This window comes from Simochromis diagramma, unplaced genomic scaffold (genome assembly GCF_900408965.1).
Source record: "Simochromis diagramma unplaced genomic scaffold, fSimDia1.1 OVJJ01000321.1, whole genome shotgun sequence".
Lineage (NCBI taxonomy): Eukaryota > Metazoa > Chordata > Actinopteri > Cichliformes > Cichlidae > Simochromis > Simochromis diagramma.
The window spans coordinates 16651129-16673335 of record NW_024386772.1 but is presented as its reverse complement, the minus strand read 5'-3'; the positions used below and the strand labels follow the sequence as shown (position 1 = coordinate 16673335).

General features: G+C 39.0%; 1 protein-coding gene across 4 annotated transcripts in view; it reads left to right on the top strand.

Moving 5' to 3' along the window:
- cacna1ia (calcium voltage-gated channel subunit alpha1 Ia) overlaps nt 1–22207 on the top strand; it is a 194008-nt gene that overhangs the window by 105886 nt on the left and 65915 nt on the right. For all 4 annotated transcript variants that reach the window (XM_040052996.1, XM_040052979.1, XM_040052987.1 and 1 more), the window contains exons 4-6: nt 1176–1309; nt 8425–8522; nt 15021–15180. In XM_040052996.1, coding sequence (XP_039908930.1) covers nt 1176–1309; nt 8425–8522; nt 15021–15180 — 392 coding nt within the window. The remainder of the gene's footprint in view (nt 1–1175; nt 1310–8424; nt 8523–15020; nt 15181–22207) is intronic.

The window sequence follows — 22207 nt, the reverse complement described above, 5'->3', positions numbered from 1 at the left end:
TTCTATTTGTCTGCTCATTGCTCTCATATTTAGTGACTACAAAGTTGACTACAGAATTTTTGTGTCTTTCCTGAGATTTTGAACTTAGTCAAATTATATTCAATGTTTTTTAATTAGCAGGCATGACTTCATTTGAATTTCTTGGTCTTGGTCCTGTAATCTCCATGTGAAGATGTAGCAGCTTGAGTTATATAGTGTAGGAACATGTGACTCGGTAGGAAGCACAGTCACAGAGCCTTCGGCAAGGCAGTGGGAAAGATTTTTTGTTACCAAAATACAATAGGTGGTTTAGCTAGCGATCTGTGTAAAATAATGTAATCAGGACATGTGCTCTTATCTGTCTCTATCGTTCTGGTTATCTCTCACCGTGTTTTCGCTCTTCATCTTTGTTTTCTCTGAGGTTTGACCTGGATCTTCCTCTTTCTTATTCCTGATCACTTCCTACTTCTTTTGTGATTTAAGTATTATAGAGTAGGCAGGTTCAAACAAAGCAGTGTGTGTTTTGTGTGATGCTCTATTATGGTAGTACAGACTATGTTTGCAGTGCATACACACATTTAGCTCTTAAGCCTTTTTACAGTCCAGCAAACTACAGACACACACACACACACACACACACACACACACACACACACACACACACACACACAAAAATAGATCAGAACACATCATTCTTGAATATTATTTTGCTTGTGAGTGATCATTTGAAATCAACTGTGTTGTGCCGTATTTAGAGTGTTAAAATTGCTGTTGAGAATAAAAGGTCATGCACTGGTTTAAGTGTTTGAATAGATACAGGGCTGAACTAAGGAATTGCTTGAAGCTTGCTTCAGGGCACGTGTACCATTTCATTTTAATCTTTCAGTTTTCATAGTACTATCAGTGATTTTTTTTTTTTTTTACCAAATTGCACCGTTAGCAATTACAAGCAACCACATTTTAAAGTTCAGACAATTTTTCTATTAGAGAATGGCTGTTCTTCCAATACTGAAAATCAGAGTTGAAAAAAATGAAGAGGGAGCTTTATCAACAGCTTGAGCCCACTAATCTCTTCAACACACCAGATAAAACAGATGTCTGGCCCATGTGTTTCATGTAAAATATATAAAAGCATTTATTTTTTTCTATCTTCAGCTCATTTTCCTTTGTGTTTGTCTCCCTCCCATTGCTCATAGGCCTTTGATGCATTCATCTACATCTTCTTCGCCTTGGAGATGGTGGTAAAGATGGTGGCTCTGGGGATCTTTGGCCGTCGCTGTTACCTGGGCGACACCTGGAACAGACTGGACTTCTTCATAGTCATGGCAGGGTAAGCAAAAATTATTATACAAGCATTCTTTCATACAGTAGGCTTCTAATACTTCTCAGACCAGTGATCTAATATTGATCACTGGTCTGAGCAGGTAACCCATATGTTGAAAGGCTCCCTGTCTATTATCCTGTCAGAAAATAAGGATAAACAGTTTAAAATATTCTTTAAAAAAATAAAGGCATAAAATCAACCATTTTAATACTGGACTAGACAATATACAATATACCAATGATTCATAAAAAGAGGAACTCTGCATACCTGCTGCAGCAGCCAGAAGGTGTATGGATAAAGATGCTAAACTAATGTTGGGGGGGGGGAAGTAATGGCTAAATAGTACAAATAGACAGCAATCTCTATATAACTAAAGTAGATATGTGATTGTCAAAGTGATAAAAATACATGGTAAAAGAATGGCTAATAGTTAGATAAATGCTATCAGATGACATATGGCAAAATGTCATCTGATAGCATTTAGCTAATGTAAGCTAATATAATTCTCAAAAAGTTTATTCTGTTCATCTTAATGTAGTATTTTTAGTAGGAAAAACATTTCGTCACTCATCCAAGTGACTTCCCCAAGTGGTTTCCCCAAACTTATAAATAGCTAATATAATTGTTAGCTAAACAGTGTCTGCTGGGAAAAAGGGTAAGGTTATGTTTGACAGATGGAAATGACTAGCTAAAAGTTTTGATAGCAATTTAAATAGATCACTAAATGTACCAAACAGTGATTAAAAGAACTGAAATAGTGGGCTATAGGATAAAAGAGGGCATTTAGCCAAACATCGCTTAAAGTAGTACATGAATAAAGTAGAATATGAATATGAGAAGTGATGTTAATGAAAGTGTTGTTTAGTTCATCTGACAAGGCTTTGGGAAGATGTAAAACAAAAAATGAGAACAATGTTAAAAATCTCGAGTCTTTTTTACTTTCTGTGAATAACTTTAAAAGGTAAAAACATTATCATAAAAGATCTTGAGCGACAAAACATTAAAACCAGCAAAAACACCCCCATCAGCAATTTCTGCAGACAATTTCTGCAGAAGCAATAGATAAAATGTTATAGCGTAAGTGGCAATGACTTTTAGCACGTACAACTTTAAATCTTTAAAACCACAAGATTAGATTTGAAGTATATATAATATTTTTTTATAATGGGTTTTGTAGACATTAATAAGTTTTGTAGACAAAGATTAACAGCCTATTTTGCCATTTAATTTGAATGACTTTTTGGCTGACTGGCTTGCTGTTACCCAGCTTTAATTATTGCAATCTGTCTCTATTACTCGGGTCTAGTCTCTACTACTATTTACTTAGAAATAATATTTGTTTTCTAAGCATCTTAAAAGAAATTAGAGGGAAGATTAATTAAATGTGACCCATATGATTTTCAGTTAATCTAGATATGTTCACATATTGTGTATATTTAACAGCAGGATGACAAGTAAATGGCTATTATTTTGCATGGAGGCCATATAGCTTTATGCATTAATTTATGTTAAAGTTATGAAATTAGAACCAGTTTAAATTTGTGGCATGACCCTGTGTGGAACAGAGTCAGAGTCAAAATGATATAGAAACAAATAAAACTGAAATAAAGCTATGGAGGCATTTTACAAATAGATGTTTTATTACTTTACACACAAAACTGTAACAGTGGATGTGGCACAGCTCTGAGTGATTCTTGTGTTATGAAACAAGCAAAGGTCGGTGTAGAAAAACTTCAGGTAGCAGCTTTGCACTTTTACCTGCCACTGACTAAACTTGATGGCAGGCCACTGAAAAGCTTTGCTGTCATTGATGTGTCTTTAAAAACTGCTTGGAAAACAGGCTTTGACATAACACTCGGCCAGAAAAAGTCACTGTGTGGTGTGAACGAAGCGGCAAAACCACTATGCAATAACAGCCATCCAGTTTGCTCTGATTGTGCGGCCGTTTCAAATGTTTCTGTATTTTTCAGCAGCTCCAGCAGAGTGAGACATCAGCTCTTGTTAAGCTATCAGCACTTACATGTTAATTTCAAAGAATTAAAAAAAAAAGATAAATAATTAAATCAAAGTCATGGTATTAAGAGTCCCTGATATTCTGCCACAGACACTACAGTATCACAGACCGAGATACTGCTAGGTAAAGTATTGGGTGTTCACCAGATATTGATCAACATGTAACACTTACATGTCGGCAACAACATGCATGTCTCTGGTCATATATTCATATATTACAGGTTTAACTTGTTCTTCCAAGTATTCATCACACATGCTGTTAATGCGTGAGGAAAATACAAGGCAGATGTGCTAGATGGATGCATGTGCACAAAACCAAAGTAAACACACCTGCTCAAACACCTGCTTTAACCCAAGTGAAATGCGAGGCTCAGACATGCCAGGTGATAAAGTCCCTCTGTATGCGTGTGTGGTGTGTTTGTGTTTGTTTTGGTCCTGGGGGGTGTGCGGGGGGTGAGGAGATGCCCACATCTGGGGGATTCAACTCTATTCTGAGGGGGAAAAAATGAAGCCCTCATACCATAAATACATAAAGCTTTTTAGTATGTAGACTTGGTTTAAAAAGTCTCCAGAAAATGAGCATAAGGAAATGTAATGTCCTCCGAAGTGACGACTATGTGAAGGAGAGGGAGATGGATGGGAGGAGTGGCTGGTATAATGGCGCACAAACAACGATAAAGCTACAGACTTTCCAGGGTCGGTGCAGGGACATTCATCTTCATTTGAGCTGAATCAGTTTATCCTCAGCGGATGCTCAAACACAGCTCGCGCGAGTCTATGTGCGCGTTTATGGCACAGAATTACCCACACAGATTACAGTCTGTCAGCTTATGCCTTTGCTGTGTTTAATCTGCGTGCGTGCGCCTGCCTGTGTTTGTGTATGCATTTGTGCGAACACCTCAGTCTTCGTTTGCCTCTTGGCAGCACCCATTAGATTAGCGTCTAGGCTAATTGCAGAGGGCAGTGCCAGCTTTTCTGGGCCAAATCACAGTCAACATTCTGCTATGAGCTCCATGCCTGTTACCTACGGGCAACACCTCTTTTTTGTTTCTTTTTGACTCACCTCCCTGCTCTTTCTTTCCTCTTGACATGCTCAGACGAACATCCACCCTTTGGCCCCATACACTCCTTTCTTTTGTCAAGAGTGGTTTTCCCTTTCTGTCTTTAACACCAGACACCTCACAGGAAATAATGTTTTTTCATTTCCACTGCACTGACATTAATTTTTTTTCCCACTTTGTGTGGTATCTGCAGTGACAGCATGCAAATTCCGTATCTTTGTGCCAATATCACTGAAATTCATGATTCAGCAAAGAAGTGTGACCCTTTTTATTGAAAGTCAGCTTTGACTTCTGCATCTTTTTCTAATGTACACCAAGGATGCCAACATACTGGCAACCTGTCCTGCATGACAGCTGTAACAGGTTCCAGCCCCTCCCCCGTGACTCTGAATTGGATAAGTGGAAGAAAATGAATGGACAGATGAATGGATGCCAAGGAAAAAGCTGAAAAAAATTAACAGGTCAAAGAAATCATGGAAAAATGAATGATGCTGGTCTATGGAGTATGCTAAAGAGCTGTGCCTTGACTAGGCACAGCTGTTTAGGTGCTCTTGTATTGTCACAATACAAAAATTTCAAACTGATTTGGCTGCTCTACTCCGAATTTCACTCTTTATTTGCTCAGATTAGTTCTCCACACTCTGGACTCTCTGCTCCGTTTAACTCTAGTTCCCTGCTGCTCTTTACAGGCAGTTCACCATGTGTCCATAATCCGCTCTGCCACGGCTCAATATTCGATCCATGACCCGTTCAGCCGGCAATAATTATTCATCTTTTTTCTAACAGCCTGCTAATCACTACATTAATAAAAACAGATGGCTAATGTGGCTATCGGTAATTGCTAACAGTTAAACGGCTACTGTTAATGCATTTGCTGGCTGAGTTAACACTGATAACTGTTCGATACTTCAATGTTGTTGAAGCAGGAGCTTCACTGACCTCTTTGTATTCCTCCTAAAGTGTTGTCCAGTGTCATAAACGTTATAAACTACTTCATCTGTTAGTGAGGGGAGGAGCTCTGATGGCACCGTTTGCATCAATATTTTTGCAAATGTGTATTTTAATTCAGTATTAGTTTTAGTATTGATTAATACCTGAGTATCAGTTTTTGGCAACCCTAATCTTGACTGAAGCTGATGCCAATTATGATGAGACCAGTCTTGAAAACTAAAAAAGAAGGCAACTGGATGATGCACTGTGGTTCATGTGATGACTGGTATGACCAATAGTGGGTTAAAGACCCAGAATCACCTGAAGGACGTCCAAAATGAAGAACTCCCACTAAGGGTTTATTACCTGGGAGACTCTTGAAGAAGACTCTTGGATGAGAGCTGAAACATTTTCAAGCTCACAAGACTACCCTGAATTGCATGACTAAGAACCTACAAAACACATGATGAGACAGGTTTTCCTCATCCAGAAAGGATTATTAAGGAGACTCAGCTGTAAATTGTGGAAACATTTACTCTGTGTTGGCACCAACGGTGAAAAGGAAACTGCACTTCCATAGTTTATAATGGCACTTTGGTTCTGGAGGCTCCCTTTTATGGGGAAGATTGCTATGTTTCAGACAGATAGTCAATGTTTATTCCATAAGGTGTTGACATTGTGGTCTACACTTCAGGTTTCTGACCTTTGTGTTTCTGCTTATGCAAATAAGATGTACTATGCCAAGACTCGGAGGTCATCAGTAGAGCGCACTCATCACTTTACAGCCTGTAACGTGATGAGTTACAGAGTAGGTTTGACCCTTTAGGACCTTTTCATGAAAATGAGAGACTAGGTCTAAAAAGCTTTGTCACCGTGGATGACACTATAAAGATAAATCTATTAGGATATAAATAGTAAGAAATTTGCTTAACAGCCTTTATGAGGCTCAGCTGAAATTCACAATTACATGAGACAAAAACAAGAAAGCGCTGCAGCTGTTGTTCAGTTTTCATTATTTTACGAGGAGATCATCACAGTTGAGCAGTCTCTTTTTGTGTTTCATATATAAATGGTGCCAAAACACATATTTCCCAATGCAGAACTTAAACTTTTGGGTTTTATGATTTTGGCTAATTGCTAACTTTCCTCTCAAGTCACGACATATTTGACATCTAGATTGTTTCAAGTGTTTCATCATCCTTTATGCTGAAAGTGTGCCTGATCTCTGACACTAGGCCCACACTAGGTTTCCGCTGAAGCGCTACATTTTACATTTTACACTGATATAGAAAAGCACGTTCACACACACACACACACACACACAGTGTGGTTACATAAAAGCATGAATGAGATGAAGGTATCGCGAGCAAAAAAGCAATAATAAAAAGGTTGCTTGCGGCAGTCCACTAATTACCCTCCCAAACACATCGGCCTGATTGATGTGCACAGGAAGAGACACTTCTATAGATAGAATGCATGCACACACACATACAAAGACGTACATGTCTAAAGACTCACACACATGCAAGCACATTAATGATCTTCTGTTCTCGTTTTTAATTTCTTTGTTGCTCTGTGTGTGATCAGGATGTAATTGGATCACTAACAAAGCTGCAATATCTGCACTCGTCTAAGCAATTATATGTGTTTTGGGTAGGCTGTCTCTATCTAATAGTGTATCACTAAGCCTATAACCTATTCAATCAACACATTTACATTTAGTATTTGTCCTTGAGCTAACTAAGAGCTGTGTTTTTTAAATTTTGGCATTTTAGCCCTTTATTCAGGCTCCCAGCAGCCTCTATCAAATCCTTTTTTGCATTAAAACTAGTAGAAAAGCTAGTAGCCCCACCCCTAAAACTGTTCCGCTCTTCTCTGTGGTTTGGCATTGTGGCCTGTTTTCGACTGAGAAAATTCTCCCTTGCAATGATGGTCTCGTCCAGCTACAGTATAAGACTCAAAAACTACAAAAAACCCACAACTATAGGAGTAAGTTTAAAACAAAACACAAGTAAGCATTTCACCTAAAAGTGCAATCCTAGTTTTTAAATATTTCACACCCATATGAATAAATTGCTAGTGGTTAGAGTTGACTCCCTGTAGGTTGTGCAGCAGTTAAACCCCTTGTACAACAAGTAATCCTACTTAAGTGTGAGCTGGGGTGCTCCTCGGCTGATGACTCTGTGCTTGTTGTTGAAGGGCAAACGGAGAGAGCTTCCCTTTGGGATCAATAAAGTTTCACATTATTGGAAATGACACGGTTCATAAGTCTATCTATGTGAGAGACAGTGAGCTTGGCTTGTTTTTTACAAAGCCAGCGGATGTGCTTTGGGTGTTATTAGCTTGTGTTGGATGCGCTGTTGTTGGTATCATGCTGTCCCGACACTGTCGTAGCCCCAGGCACATCTATTTTGTGCATGCTCTTGGACAAACGCACGTAAGTATTACACAATCCACACAGTTTGTTCGCATATACATGCACCCGGTGTTATTTATTCTGTCATTCATTACACATATACTGTAAATTTCATACATTCACTTCACTCTGTGTGATTACAGTCATGTAGTAGTGTATGGCACATTCAGACGTACACAGTGCTTTCATACCGTGACCGTTCTCCTATGAAAGTGGTTTGGGTTTGGGGGCACAAACAGCTTAGCCATGCTGTGGAAATGACTTGCTAACAGATGCCAGGCACTGACTGAGCCGCAACATCCTGCAGGCAACACTTAGAATAGAATGAATCCCTTTTTTTCCCTGCTCTTTTCTTCTTCCCCACCTCTCTTTCATGTTATTCTCCCTTTTTGATGCTTTGTCACTTTATACCCCGCACTCCCACCCCAACCGAGCGTTTTCTCTGGAGGGTTGCACCTCCACGTGCAGTAAATTTCCCATACAGCTGAGATTCATGGAGCTAAGGGAGGGCACCGGTGAGACTAGATCAAAGAGAGACCAGTGGCTTTGAATCGCGGACAGAGATCTGTGTTGAAGCTGGGGCTATGCTAATCGGTTTTTCTCCTAGGCTGAACCAGTGACCGATCAAGGCAGTGACAGTTCATGATTAAATGATTAACTGATCTCTCTCTTCCCTTTTGCTTCTTTGTCTGTATATTCAGGATGGTAGAGTACTCGCTGGACCTGCAGAACATCAACCTGTCAGCCATTCGGACAGTGAGGGTTCTTCGGCCGCTCAAAGCCATTAACAGAGTGCCAAGTGAGATCGTCATTAACATTTTGTGTGTGTTTGTTTCTGGGCAAATTCTTTGCTGTTTAATGTTTCATGTCTCCATGTGGCCTTTGAGGTATACTTTTGCTTGTACTTTCTCTTTGTAGATCTGTATTTCTGTCAGTTCACATAGAGTCCAAATGCATCAACATGGAAATTCATGTATATGTATTACATATTTTGCTTTTTTCCTGCATTCGCATGCCACCTGTTCCCTGCGGGCATCATTAAACATTTATCGTATGCTTAATCATGCAGGCAGTTCAAACCGTGAGTCACGGCTTTATCAGATTTACAAACCGTCCATTAATGCTGCTTCACTGATCGGCGTGTGACCATAACCCTGTTTCTCTCATCAAAAACTCAGCGCTTGGCCAAACTTTTTAACTCCAATTGATTCCTTTGTTCTGCAGCCCTGACTGACATCTCCTAATGATTGCAAGCGAGCAATTAGCCTGCCTGGGCCAATTTCAGACCAGTCCAATCACTTTGTTCCAGTACTTGAGAAAAAAAAGATATTATAGGAAATCAGTCCTTAAAGGTCATAAACATGAACTGAAGTAGTCAGTCACTTGTGTTCAGTACTCATCAAGAGAACCAGATTAATTTCTAACGTTACTGTAGTAGCTATTACTATTAGTTTTATTAGCCTATATGTTTTGAAAGTGCACTCTAAGACTGAAATCTGGGAACTGTGGAGGCCATTTGTGTGCAGTAACTTTGAGATGATTTACGCTTTATGGCATGTTCTTCACTGGAAACAGATATAGTACAATCTGAGCATAAAGGGATGGATGTAGTCAGCGGTACTCAGGTAGGCTCAGTTGGTACTAAGGGTCCCAAAGTATGCCTGGAAAATATCTTCAACACCATGACATCACCATGCCTGAAGCTTTGATACAAGGCAGGATGGATCCAGGCTTTCATGTTGTTTACACCAAATTCTGACCCTATCATCCGAATGTCAAAGCACACATCAAAACTCATCAGACCAGGCAGGAGTTTTCCAATCTTCTATTGTCCAGTTTTGATGAGCTCATGTGAAATGTAGCCTCCGTCTCCTGATCTTAGCTGACAGGAGTGTCACCTGTTGTGGTCTTCTGCTGCTGTAGCCCAACTGCTTCAGTGTCCAATATCCTGTGTATTCACAGATGCTCTAGCTTGGTTGTAATGAATGGTTGTTTGAGCTACTGTTGCCTACCTCTGACATCAACAAGGCATTTTACCCAAGAGAACTGCTGCTCACTGAATATTTTCTCTGTTCTCCTTTTTGGAACATTCTCTGCAAACCATCAAGATGACTATACGGGAAAATCCCAGTAGATCAGCAGCTTTTCAGATACTAAGACCACTCCATGTGGCATCTATATGATGTTCAAACTCACTACAATGACCTTTTTTCCCTGTTGTAATGCTCAGTTTGAACTTTGAACTTCATGCCATTACAGTTAAGAATGGACATTTCAGAGCTAGATGATAATTGTGATATAATAGCTGGGGAAGAAAGATGCAGACAGAGGATAGAGAGAGGTGAGCAGTTCTTCGGGCTTGCATGGAAAATAGTCGATATGTGGCTTTGCAGAGCCAGCATGTCAAATATCTGTTTTGCTCTTTCTTTTTAATATATTCACTTCTCCTGTTATTTTTCATGTACCCATTTGAATTAATATTAGTTCCCCTACACGGTCTGAAGGAGAAGCAATCTTACAGGTGGGGCCACAAATGAAGAACTGGCTAAGCAGAATATTTTACAACAACACTCGCAACAGGAAGAACACGAAAATGCTCACTTTATCATGCTTCCAGCAGTATGATTAGAAGATATATGCAGCAGACTGCATATGTTGTTCCAGGGATAAATGCACAGATTGTAACAAATATGCCTTTAAGGAGATAATTATGCACCATATCATGAATCTCTTGCTACATTGCTTTACTGAAATGCAGCAGATGAATGCATATGTAGCTATGCATGCATGCATGACCACACTCTTCATTTCTCTTGTTTCTACTTTTTCATACTTTAGTCGTCTGTGTGCTGGAAATGGATACTATTGTTATTTATCTGGTTATCAGTAAGTTGCACATAATGAGCAAGCAGTAACTTGATTCTGTCCCCTATTTGTGACCCCATTAGAGAAGAGGAAGCATGGGGATAAAGCAATTTGTTACTTGTTTTGTTGGGATCGCTACTTTGCCCACAGGTACACAGGGAGCATGAGCACATCCTGACCCCTCACACATAACAATTTGTAACAAAATGGCAGATAATAGTCCTGTGTGTGTTGCGTATGTGTGCGTAAGAATGTGTGCTTTTGTGTTAGACTTTTTTGGATGAAGTTGGTGCGAGATAGAGGGAGTGTCAGATCGAATGGCAGCAGAGGAAAAAAAAAACAACAGACAGTATGGAAATGAAAGAGAAGAGAAGTCTCATGGTCTTGAATGAATAGCACAGGCAGGTAGCTCTGAATGTGTTTCCTCTGTGGCACAAAGGGAGGCATCCATCTTTATTTGGGAACAGCAGGAGCTGGAAAACCGGCAGTCGCCATGAGGGGACAGAGATAGAGGCAGGTAGAAAAAGAGAGGGAAGGAGTAAATATATAGAGAGGCTTAGAAAAGGACTTTTTCTTTTCTCTCTAGTTATTTTTGTTTGTGTTCCTTCCATTCAGCATTTCTCTTTAGTTTGCATGAATATTTTTCCTTTCTTTTCTATTTGCTTTTTTTCTCTTCTTTAACGCTCACTTTTTTTTAACACCCCCTCAGGCCCTGTCTCATTCTCGTTCTTGTTCTGCATTCCATCCATCTCTCCCTCTCATCACCCAATTAGGCCTAATGGAAGAGTGGCCTAATGACGAGGACCCGGGGGAACAAATACATTTAGACTCGCCTCCAGCCACCAGCAGAGACACATATACGCTAGCAACACTACTACTTTCCATTTAATACCAGTTGATGAGACAAATTAGCCAGGGGAGGAAAACGGATGTGCATTCAAGAAAAATTCTTTCATCTGCGCTCTTCAGACAGAAAATCCACTTTCTGTTCCTAGAAAGATTAGAGACACATCACATTACACTTCAAATCAATGAAGCACATTGTACCAATTGGCAGCCCATGCATGACGGCCAAACAAATATCAAATATAGTAGTGTGTAAAAGTCCTGAGCCACCTCTCATTTCTTTATATTTTCTTTTCAAGGATCCAGACTTTCTTGGCCTTTCACAAGAGTTCTCCAGGTATTCTGAAGGTCTTTCATTGTTTTTTTGGACAGTAGCTTCATTTTTCACTCATTGGCCTATGTCTGCATGGTGTACAGTGTGTCCTTGAAAAAAAAAAAGATGTGGAAGACAAAAGAAAAAGTGGCAGCCCTAAAAGCGTGTGTACTTGAGAATTAGGGAAAATCAATCCAGCAAAGTCCTGACATGGACCCGACTGATGCCCTACAGCTGATTTGGATAAGCCCCATAAGAAATGGTCTCAGTGGAAGGATGGCTGTCAAGAAGCCATTCTTAAGGAAGAAAAACAGGAAGAAAAGGCTAATGTCTGGCAAATTGCAGAAGAACTGGATTGAACATAAATGGCAGCAGGACTTCTGGAGTGATGGATCTGAATTTCAATATGTACAGAGGGTGAGTGTCTGCAGAATTCTGTAAAAGATGTTGGGGGCTCCTTTTAACTACCATACAGTGCCATCTGGAAAACATCTGATTGGCAATGGCTTCATTTTCATTTATTGTCTGTTGGCCTCCTCAGAGCCTGGACCTCAACATTATTGAAGCAGTATGGGATCATGATCACTAAGAACAGAACAGCCAACATCCAAAGAAGAGCTTTAAATGTCCTTCAAGAAACCTGGAGAACTATTTGTGAATGCTACTTAAAGAAATTACAAGAAAGCTTTCTGAAGAAAGTTCAAGGCAATGTTGAAGATTAAAGGTGGTCATACCAAATATTGACTTTCAAACTCATTAGAATTGTACAAACTGTGTTTTTGCCTTATACACTGCATTTTCATGTGTATTTTCAATACATCCCTGCATCTTTTTCTTTGTTCTCTGTAATAAAGCTCTAAAAAATTGTGATAATAATGATTACAACTTATGGAAATGGGGACATTTATAAAGATTTTTAAAGAGAACATTTTGTTTTCAGTGCCAACATTTGTGTTTGCATCTTTTTGTGTTTGTGTCATCAGTGAGCTACAGGTGCTTGTGTCTTTGTGTAAAGCTATCGTCATCATCTCTCTCAGCTTCTCTCCTGTCATACAGTCTGTTGGCAGTTTAGATGCACTGTTGTGACACATTAACCTACTGCAGAGTTGTTATTCACGAATCCCGCTATGCCACCGAAAAACACTAATGCACCCGCCATCAGATAAGTAGAGACATACACACAGGCAATCACGCTCGTAGTAACACCAACACACAGGCAAACCACTCTCAGGTGTCAGTGCGGGATCACTGTGATCTCATCAGTGGGTCTCACCTCTCCCTCTTGTTAGTCCAATCAGCTGTCATTATGTTCCGCTAATCACAGTCTCAATGTGTCATCACAGCAAGACAGGCCAATCCATGGGGAATGAGGTCATCATCATTCGACAGGAGACGCGCTTGTATTTCTGCAATTAGGTTTTGTCTAATCATGAATAAGACCTCGCGTAGCCTGATTACGCTGCTGTGTCACTGATATGCAACCTTTCAAGCTCTTGATCTTTCAGGAAATAGTTCGCCTCCTACAGTGGTCCAAGATTTATTTGTCTTACAAACTGACTCCTCTGGAGAAGTTGTTAACTTCCAATCCAACTGGTATCTGCTACTGTTTGATATGTGTGTCCAGTGCATGTACATGCATGTACAGAAGCAGAATCTCTACTGATGCTGTGGTTATCTGACTTAAATGTCCAAATGTGTAAGAAAACAATGCTTTAAGCATCAATGTGTGGAAATTATATATATATTTATTATTGAATTACTTCCAAAGATTTGTAAAGGTATAAATATATCTGCAATGAAGTGTTTATTATACGATATATTTGTGAAACATAGACATTTAAAAACAAATACATGACAGACTCCGGTTACAAACCATGTAAAACCATGAAAAACTGCAAAAGGATCACAAAGAAAGACATGTAACATGTAATATTTTCTTTAGGACATCATTTAAGACATAGTGCCTAGAATTAAGTTCATTAGTTGCATTTACAAGTCAAAATTTAAAGTCATGTGTGAAAGGAAGTATACCATCTTTCACTAGCTGGACCCACATCCTCGTTTTATGTTTGGCAGCGTTTAAGTAGGTAAAGGTGAATGGCTTGGATGTGAATTGAGCTGCGGTTTGGGGAAGGGGACTGGCAGCGGCTCCCGGGCCTGACAGATCCACATGTACTAAATAGAAGTGAAGGAGTTAAAGAATTGAAATGGGGAGGCAGGGTGAGGCACATAAATGAGAATGAAAAGCTTGTAGAACTGGGGGAACATATATAGATAAGAACCGGAAGGAGTGTGTTTGGAGTCGTGGTGCTGCTCCTGTAATTCTGATGTGTAATCTCCAATTAAATTATGATGTTTTGCATATAATAGCATAATAAGAATATTACTAGATCTTAACATTAGAAAAAATAAAACTTCAGATGGATGACAGTGCATGCATATTGCAACATATCATTATTTAGTTTAAAAAAAACCATGCAGTAATTCCAAAATGCAGAAGCAGTGTGTGGAAAAACACTTACCATTAAAAGGGTAATTAAGCCAAATGCATTTGATTAACTGATCATTAGTGTGAGCAGCTCAATGAAAGTAGAAGTTTTGGCAGTTTGGTTTGGAGGATTTAGGTGTGTGAAAGCAAAGGAGGAAAGATCAGCAATGATCTTAGAGAAAAATGGTCAAATGGTCTGGCCTCAAGGTCATGCAATGCTCAGGGAATTTGCTAAAATCGTACATCTCAGGCTCTGCAGGTCACAGTTGGCATGTTAAATGTTAAAGTTCACAACAGTATAATTAGAAAAAGTATGGCTTGCTTGGAAGGGCTAGTAGAAGAAAGCTTCTTCTCTCTAAAAAGAAATGCAGCACAGCTTAGGTTTGCAAAGCTGCATCTGTGCCGGTAACCTCAATCAGCGGAAGCAACGTTGTAAAGAACTCACACAGAAAAACATTACTTTCATGAGCTATTTAAAGATGGGATGTGCAGTTTTCACACGCTCCTTCTGGACTTTGGTTTACTTTTTGGTAACTAAAAAATGACCTGCTCTAGTATGTTATGCACAGTTATTTATCTGAGTTTGGATTTTAATAATTTTAGAACATTATTTTTATGTTGTGATATGTAAACCCTTAGAATTGACAAAGGGTATCTTTTCTTTTTCATTTCAGATGATTATCAATGCAAAGTACCATCCATACAAAGAATAGAATGCCTTTTTAACAAGTGCTGCAAGACTGTGATAATCTGTTACTGGTTAATTCTTCTCCTGCTTTACATAGGTATGCGTATCCTGGTGAACCTGCTGCTAGACACTCTACCCATGCTGGGCAATGTGCTGTTGCTGTGCTTCTTCGTCTTCTTCATCTTCGGGATCATCGGGGTGCAGCTGTGGGCGGGGCTCCTGAGAAACCGTTGCTACCCTGAGGAAAACTTCACTGTGTGAGTTAAATTGTGCATCTGCATGTGTTTACGGTTGTGTGTGTATAGTGTGAAGAAACTGGACTGTGCTTATTGACAGATATGACAGTGATTTGGCCCAGCATCAAACCGCATTGCTTTCTACTTCCAAGTGATGCTTGTGAAAAATCCATTTCACGCATACTAGCAAAATAATCCCAATTTCATGGCTTTCATACAAGATAAATGAAAATTTTAATTTACTATATACATTATCATAAATCTTTCCTACAGTCATTTTGCTTTCAAGTTAGGAAACAACTGTAACAGTAGTTGTCCCACTTTGCCGCTGAGAAGGTGATTAGGTCCCAGCTGCATGCCTCAATATTCATGACCCTGTGTGACAGCATCTCCCACTGTGTCTATGGCTGTGTGAGTGACATTTACCAGTGATCAGCAGTGTTTGATTTCATTTTCTTGGTTTCCTCTTTTATGCTGGCATCAGCGTATTAGGTACACACTTCTGATGTGTGTGTTCTAAGGTACACAATATATAACCCTTTATGGCCGGTCGGAGCGGGCACACTCCGTTTTGCATAATTATTTTTAAAGCCCAGTAGAACTGCAACCACATAAACTAGCACAATAATTTTTTTGCATATGAAACCAGAGGAGTTGTACTTCCGTCTTATCCATTCAGCTTGTCCTAGGTCACGGTTTCCTTCCACATATAGCTTTGCAAAAATTGCGAAAAAAGCATTTGCAGCAACAAAAACATAATATTCCAAAAAACACGCTTTGCCGATCTGATCAGCTGTTCGTAACTCTTCCTACATTGGAATAAACGTCAGCACGATCTAGCTGATGTCCACCAGTACCTGCCCAAAACCGGAAGTGACGTCACTTTCACGGAAAATGTAGTTTTTTCCTATAGGGCTGTACTGCCTCTGCTATGGTTGGGCAGTAAGCTAAACTCCTTCCCCACATCAAGACTCTGATGACACGATTCCCGGTTCACAGGTTTATTAACACAGGGAAAGATGAAACTGTAACAAACAGTACAAGGCATAATCACTGTACTTATTCACCATGTACATATATAGCAATGAAAATATATTAACCCAGTTTTTTAATATGTCAACATGCAATGTTCATATGAATTACTTCCCTTTTTAAGTCAAATACATTTTAACAAGTCTTGCTATAATGAATGCCTCCAATTTGTTTGTCGTTCCCCTTTAACTAGCTCCATAAGCGATTGCTAGCGTAAACTGCATAAGATTGGTTTTATCATTACAGAAAAATGAACTTACTTGAAATAAAGTGGTCTATACATGCACATAAAATATAAAACAAGTCTATACATACCCACAATGCTACCAAAGGCATAGGATGTATGTGGATGCCACTGGATTTATCTGGCTAAGGCCACCATGCTGCACATGCCTTCTCCTTAATTCACAGACTTACTTCCTGTTTACCGACGACATCATGTCCTATTACAGACTACAGGTTTTAAGGTGGCACCAGAGAGTTACAATTGCATATTTAAACATTTACCAAACCCAAGAAAACAGTCTACCTTAAAAACTTTTGATATCAGAACAAGGGCATTTACAAAGATATGCTGGTGTTTTTAAAATTAATGTTTGAGTTTATGCCTTTCTGTATAGTTTCTGGGATGCTTAGAACTCAAATTACACTTTTGGAAATAGTTTATTTTGATGCACATGCTGTTTTTCGCAAATTTGCATTTCCTGCAGTACATAAAAATTGGTGTATCTTAACAATAAAACTATGAAGACACTCAAAATAAATTTCCTGTGGTTGGAAACTATTTTGTGCAACTTTTTTGCATTTACAGTTTTGAGGGATAAGCCTCTGAAATTTCTCTAACTAGAAATGTTTCAATTTTTTATAGTTTATTGCACTTTTTTGCAATTTATGTAGTTACTATGGACTTAATGCATACATATTATTATAATTTGGGATATAATGGTTGTATTGATGTATAGCAACTTAAAATATCTCAAAAATGGTACTACAGCATCTAAAAATATAAATATAAGCTCTGGCGGACTTGGTTCAATGGTAGGTCTTAAAGGGATAAGTCATGTATACCAGATGGAGTCTCTTTGTATTGCCTCTTGTTATGATGGCACAGTATTTACCAGTGGCATGTCTCACTTGATTAACTGATCATCAACAACTGTGAACTCTATAAAAACAGAAGTTTGATAAGACAAGATTAAAGTGGAGATGTTTGGCCATAACATATACACACAGCGCCATGTTTGATTAAATGATATCAATACAGACACCTCATGACATTAAGCAAGTAAAGTATTCTAGGGTCAAATATGAGGCCATCTGTCTGACAGCTAAAGCTAAATGACAGTGATCCTGAGCATAGCAGCAACCCCCTGACAGAATGGCTGAAAGAGAAAAGAATCAAGTTGTTGCACTGGACCAGTCAAACTTCAATGAATCAAAACATTGTAAAGAAAAATGGGCCTGAAAATATTCCACAACAATGTGACAGAGTGATAAAATCATAAAGAGAAAAATTACTTGGAGCTATTGCTACTCAAGGTTGTTCTACAAGCTTTAATAATGGGTTGTACATCATTTTTCACACTTGGCTTAAGTTTTGTTAAATAAGTATGTTAATGTTCATCTCATGTCGCATTTGCCTAAATTTAAGATCTGGTAAGAACTAGATCATTTTTCATTATTTCCTGATATGTAATACTTTGGAATTGGCAAAGGGTGTATTTTCTTTTACCATGGCTGTACTTGCCAGTACACACTTGACTCCCACACATTTGCTGATTATGCAACAGCAGATTTTTAGCAGTCAGAGTGTTGCTTATTTTTAAACCAAACTATTATTTTGCATATTTTTTTAGAGTGGTGTATTAACATATTATTCAGGTTGATCAGAGTGCTTGAGTGTTTAATTAGAAAGGTCTTAGTGTGTTAGCGCTTAAGGACTATTATGCTAAATAAAGGTCTGATATTAATTCTTTGAGAGGTTATAATGAAGTGGGCAGTCAAGTGCAGCATTCAGTTTACTGTTTTGCTCCTTTTCTCTTTTGATTTCAACATTTCTTTGTGATTTGTTTTGCTTTATTCATACAATCTTGGCACGTGTTTGAATTTCAGCCCGTATCAGCCAGCTTACCTTCTTGATTAAATTCCATTATCTTCTGCTGTTTTTAATAACAACGATGTCATTGCCTCCAAGATTCCAAACTACAGCAGATATATTGTGCCATATGGCCACAGAGAGACAAGACAATTTTTTGCACATGCAAGTTGTATAAACCTCCTCACCTGATTAGGCTTTGTCTGCCACATTTTTTATGACCACAGTATCTCACAGTTGCACTTAAATGGTAAATGGCCTGTATTTATATAGCACTTTACTAGTCCCTAAGGACCCCAAAGCGCTTTACATATCCAGTCATCCACCCATTCACACACTGGTGATGGCAAGCTACATTGTAGCCACAGCCACCCTGGGGCGCACTGACAGAGGCGAGGCTGCCGGACACTGGCGCCACCGGGCCCTCTGACCACCACCAGTAGGCAACGGGTGAAGTGTCTTGCCCAAGGACACAACGACCGAGACTGTCCAAGCCGGGGCTCGAACCGGCAACCTTCCGATTACAAGGCGAACTCCCAAATCTTGAGCCACAATCGCCCCTTAATTCAGTTTCTGTAAACTGTCACTCTTTCCTGCTACTCTTTAGCCTTCCCGCCACCTTGTGCTCCATTGGCAGGTGTGTTCTCAGTGTGATGCTTGGTTTTCATGTGCCATGCTGTGCAAAGTCACCAGCAGGGGGTAAAACACTTCATTCATGCCTCACTACTCTGACAGTGCTCTGTGTCTTTTTCTTCCTTTTCTTGCTTTCAAGTATTTATCCAGTTAGCAACACACCTATTTGAATTACTTTGACAAACTCTTTCCATTCTGTCCTCTATGTCCTCTGTTGTAAGTCCCTTTCCCCCAGTTGTGGAGTATTAACTCTACTGGTACTGTAAGCCACTGTGTCAGCGCATAAGTTAAAACTTTGTTGTGCCACCCAATCAATGCATGGTTTGTAAGCGACTCTCAGTGGGAAGGCCACTGTTTCTATTGATCACGCGTGTGCCGTGTGCACGTGTGTGTGGTTTGTGGTGGGGTTAAAAGGAGATATTCGGCCGCCATATATGTCAGTAGTATCTGTCTTGCTATTGACTGCAGGATAGAGGGCAAGGACAAGAGAATTAAAGAGGAGAGAGCAGGATGAGAGAAATGAGAGAGGATTGGGAAATAGGGGATTGTTAAAGGGAGAAGAAAGGATTATAGGAAGGGCAGAGGGAAAATACAAAAAATTGAGAAAGAAACCATAAAAACAAGAAATAAACAGCATAAAGAGCTTGTGAACATGGAAAAGAAATCAGGAAAAATACAGCATGATTTTGAAAAGAAGGAATTTTCCATATTTCCTTATTATTAACCAATGTTTTCCACATTGTTTAACCACCTGGTGAATTTATAGAAATGCCAGTAGTGTTCCTTTTAAAATAAAGCAGATAAATTACTGGCAGAAAAATGACAATGAAAGGTCGTATGGCAAGGTTTCACTCAGTGCATATAGCATGCTCTGGTTGCATGTGAGAAAACAACTGTGACTGCATTGCATGCAGTTGGTGTTTAGCTAACCTTTTCCTGTTAGAAGAGTAAAATGCGAGAAGCAAAAAGGGAAACTGAAGTGACGCATATAGACGGAGCAGCGAGTAAACGGTATAGGTCGGGAGGCAGTGAATGTGTTTGTTCAGTAATTGATCTGCTGATGGAAAGGGACTATTTTTATCCTTCTCAGACCCAGACCTTTGCATGAGCGTCCACACCCTGCCCTCAATTACTCCACAGCCAAGTCAAAACACATGCAACTGCAAAACCTGAGTGTGTTAATGCTTTTTCAACCTACCTATATTTTAAACTGGATGATTATCCGCTCTCTTTCAGGTGCATTCTCTGGTTTTCTGCTTTTAGTCATTCGATTTAAATTAACAAGTTATTTTTCCTCTTTTTTGGCACTTGTTTTTAAAATAACCACATTCATGCAAAACTGAATTGACGGCCAAGATTTTATTTAAATTAAGCCACTTGGGAAGATTTGGCATGCTTTTTCATAACAAGTATGATAAACATGTTAGGAAATGATCAGGTGCTTCAGATGGTGACAATCGAAGAGTCACAATTTTGAAATAATACCATTAAGTCTGACAGAAACCAAAGATAACACTCTCCTACTCATTAGAGTCACTTTCCAGGGGGTAATGGCGCATGTAGTTTACATGTGTAATAACTGTACATGCATGAGCAGATACTTGCCACGCAGTCTAATTGTCTTCTTTGTTGCCTCTGTCTCGGACTACTAATTATACAGCTGGTTCTATCAGGACATCCAAAAGCAATCTTAATCAATACAAAATGAAAGAGCAGCGATCCTGCTCTCTAGATAAAAACAGAGATAGGATTACATAAGCTGCAATGCCTGTCAACGTGATGACATTTCAGCCAACAAGTACTAAGTAATCATTACTACATTGTTGCCAAAACCCTTTTTTAACTCCTACATATGCAAAGTTTGATGGCTGCATAGTTGTGATTCTGTCATGTTGGCAAACAGACAGACAAGCAGATATAAACACCCACCAAAGTACTGCTTTTTTAGGTAGCTCCTGCTTCAATAGGTGCCTTCAGTACCACATTTTGCCATGATGACACACACACACAAGGTGACAACAATACAAGCTACTATTCATACAACAAACAATAAGTGGACACATTCGTTTCAGAGCTCCCCTTCCATGACTTCTTTGCACTCATTAAAATCCTATTTCTAAAAACATCTGAGCATCTGAGAAAGTGATGCATGATTATCTCCACCTATCACAGCCCTGGTCAAATGAGGTCCCTGTTTTTAGCAAGGTAGTCAGGGCAACAGTGCAGAGCTGTCTCTGCTTCAAATAGCAAACCTCACTTGTTATTTTTGCTTTGTCAAGACCAGACCAATTATTTATCCAGAGAGCCTTGGAATAAGGTTAATGCTACCCTGCTAAGATATTTGGATCTTATTTCAGTATAAAATAAAGGAAAACTCAGGTTTCTTTTTTTTAATGATATTTGTACAACTTGCTGTAATATCTGCATACAAACTGAGTTTTGTGCTGTCACCATAAAAGTGTAGTGGCAGGAGAATATTACTGAAATTATGTTATTTCTGTTTTTTTAGGAAAACAAAATGAATATTGACAAATTAAAAAGGGTTGTTTTGGCATGTTTTGTTTTCAATAACCCTTTTTTCAAAGCTCCCATGTTCAGGTTCAGTAAATTAGTCACTGAATCAACTGTCTTAACTTCAAACATGGAGTTTCATTATTATATAACAGTCAAGCCAGGTTAATTTTGAACAAGTTCCAGAAACTCCTTCATAAAAACTGTCTATACCAAATTTTGAACTGCAGGTCTGCATTGGAAGCACATATGGTGCATAATCAATGAATGCTTAATACTTACTTAATGCTTCAGAAAGCAGGAAGAAAACTCTACTATTCACACAATGGCAATATCCTGTTTCACCCACGATATGAAGCCTAGATTTAATGAAAATATCAAAAAAGGAAAATTTTTTTTATTTGTTTTAAATAACCATGTATAACCATTAAAGACATAAAATATTGTTTGCATGTCAAAGTATCCTTGGCCAAGATAAGAGTGTGAGCTTATGAATGAATGTTAGTTCGTCATTACGTGCAGAACCTGTGATCTCTCATATAGTTGCCTTGATGTGGCTCATTCACATAAAAGGCAGCTGACCACTAAGTTAAGTGAATGGCCTTGAAATTTATATACCACTGACTGCTGCGCTGTAGATGTACTGTGACATCTTTGCACCTGTTCATGGTCTTTTTCCTTACTATATTTATGTGTACATTTCTCTCTTGTTGTTCATTTCTGTTGGTTGTGAGAATATATGTCTCAGCGCGCCACGGTCGCTGCACATGTGAGTGC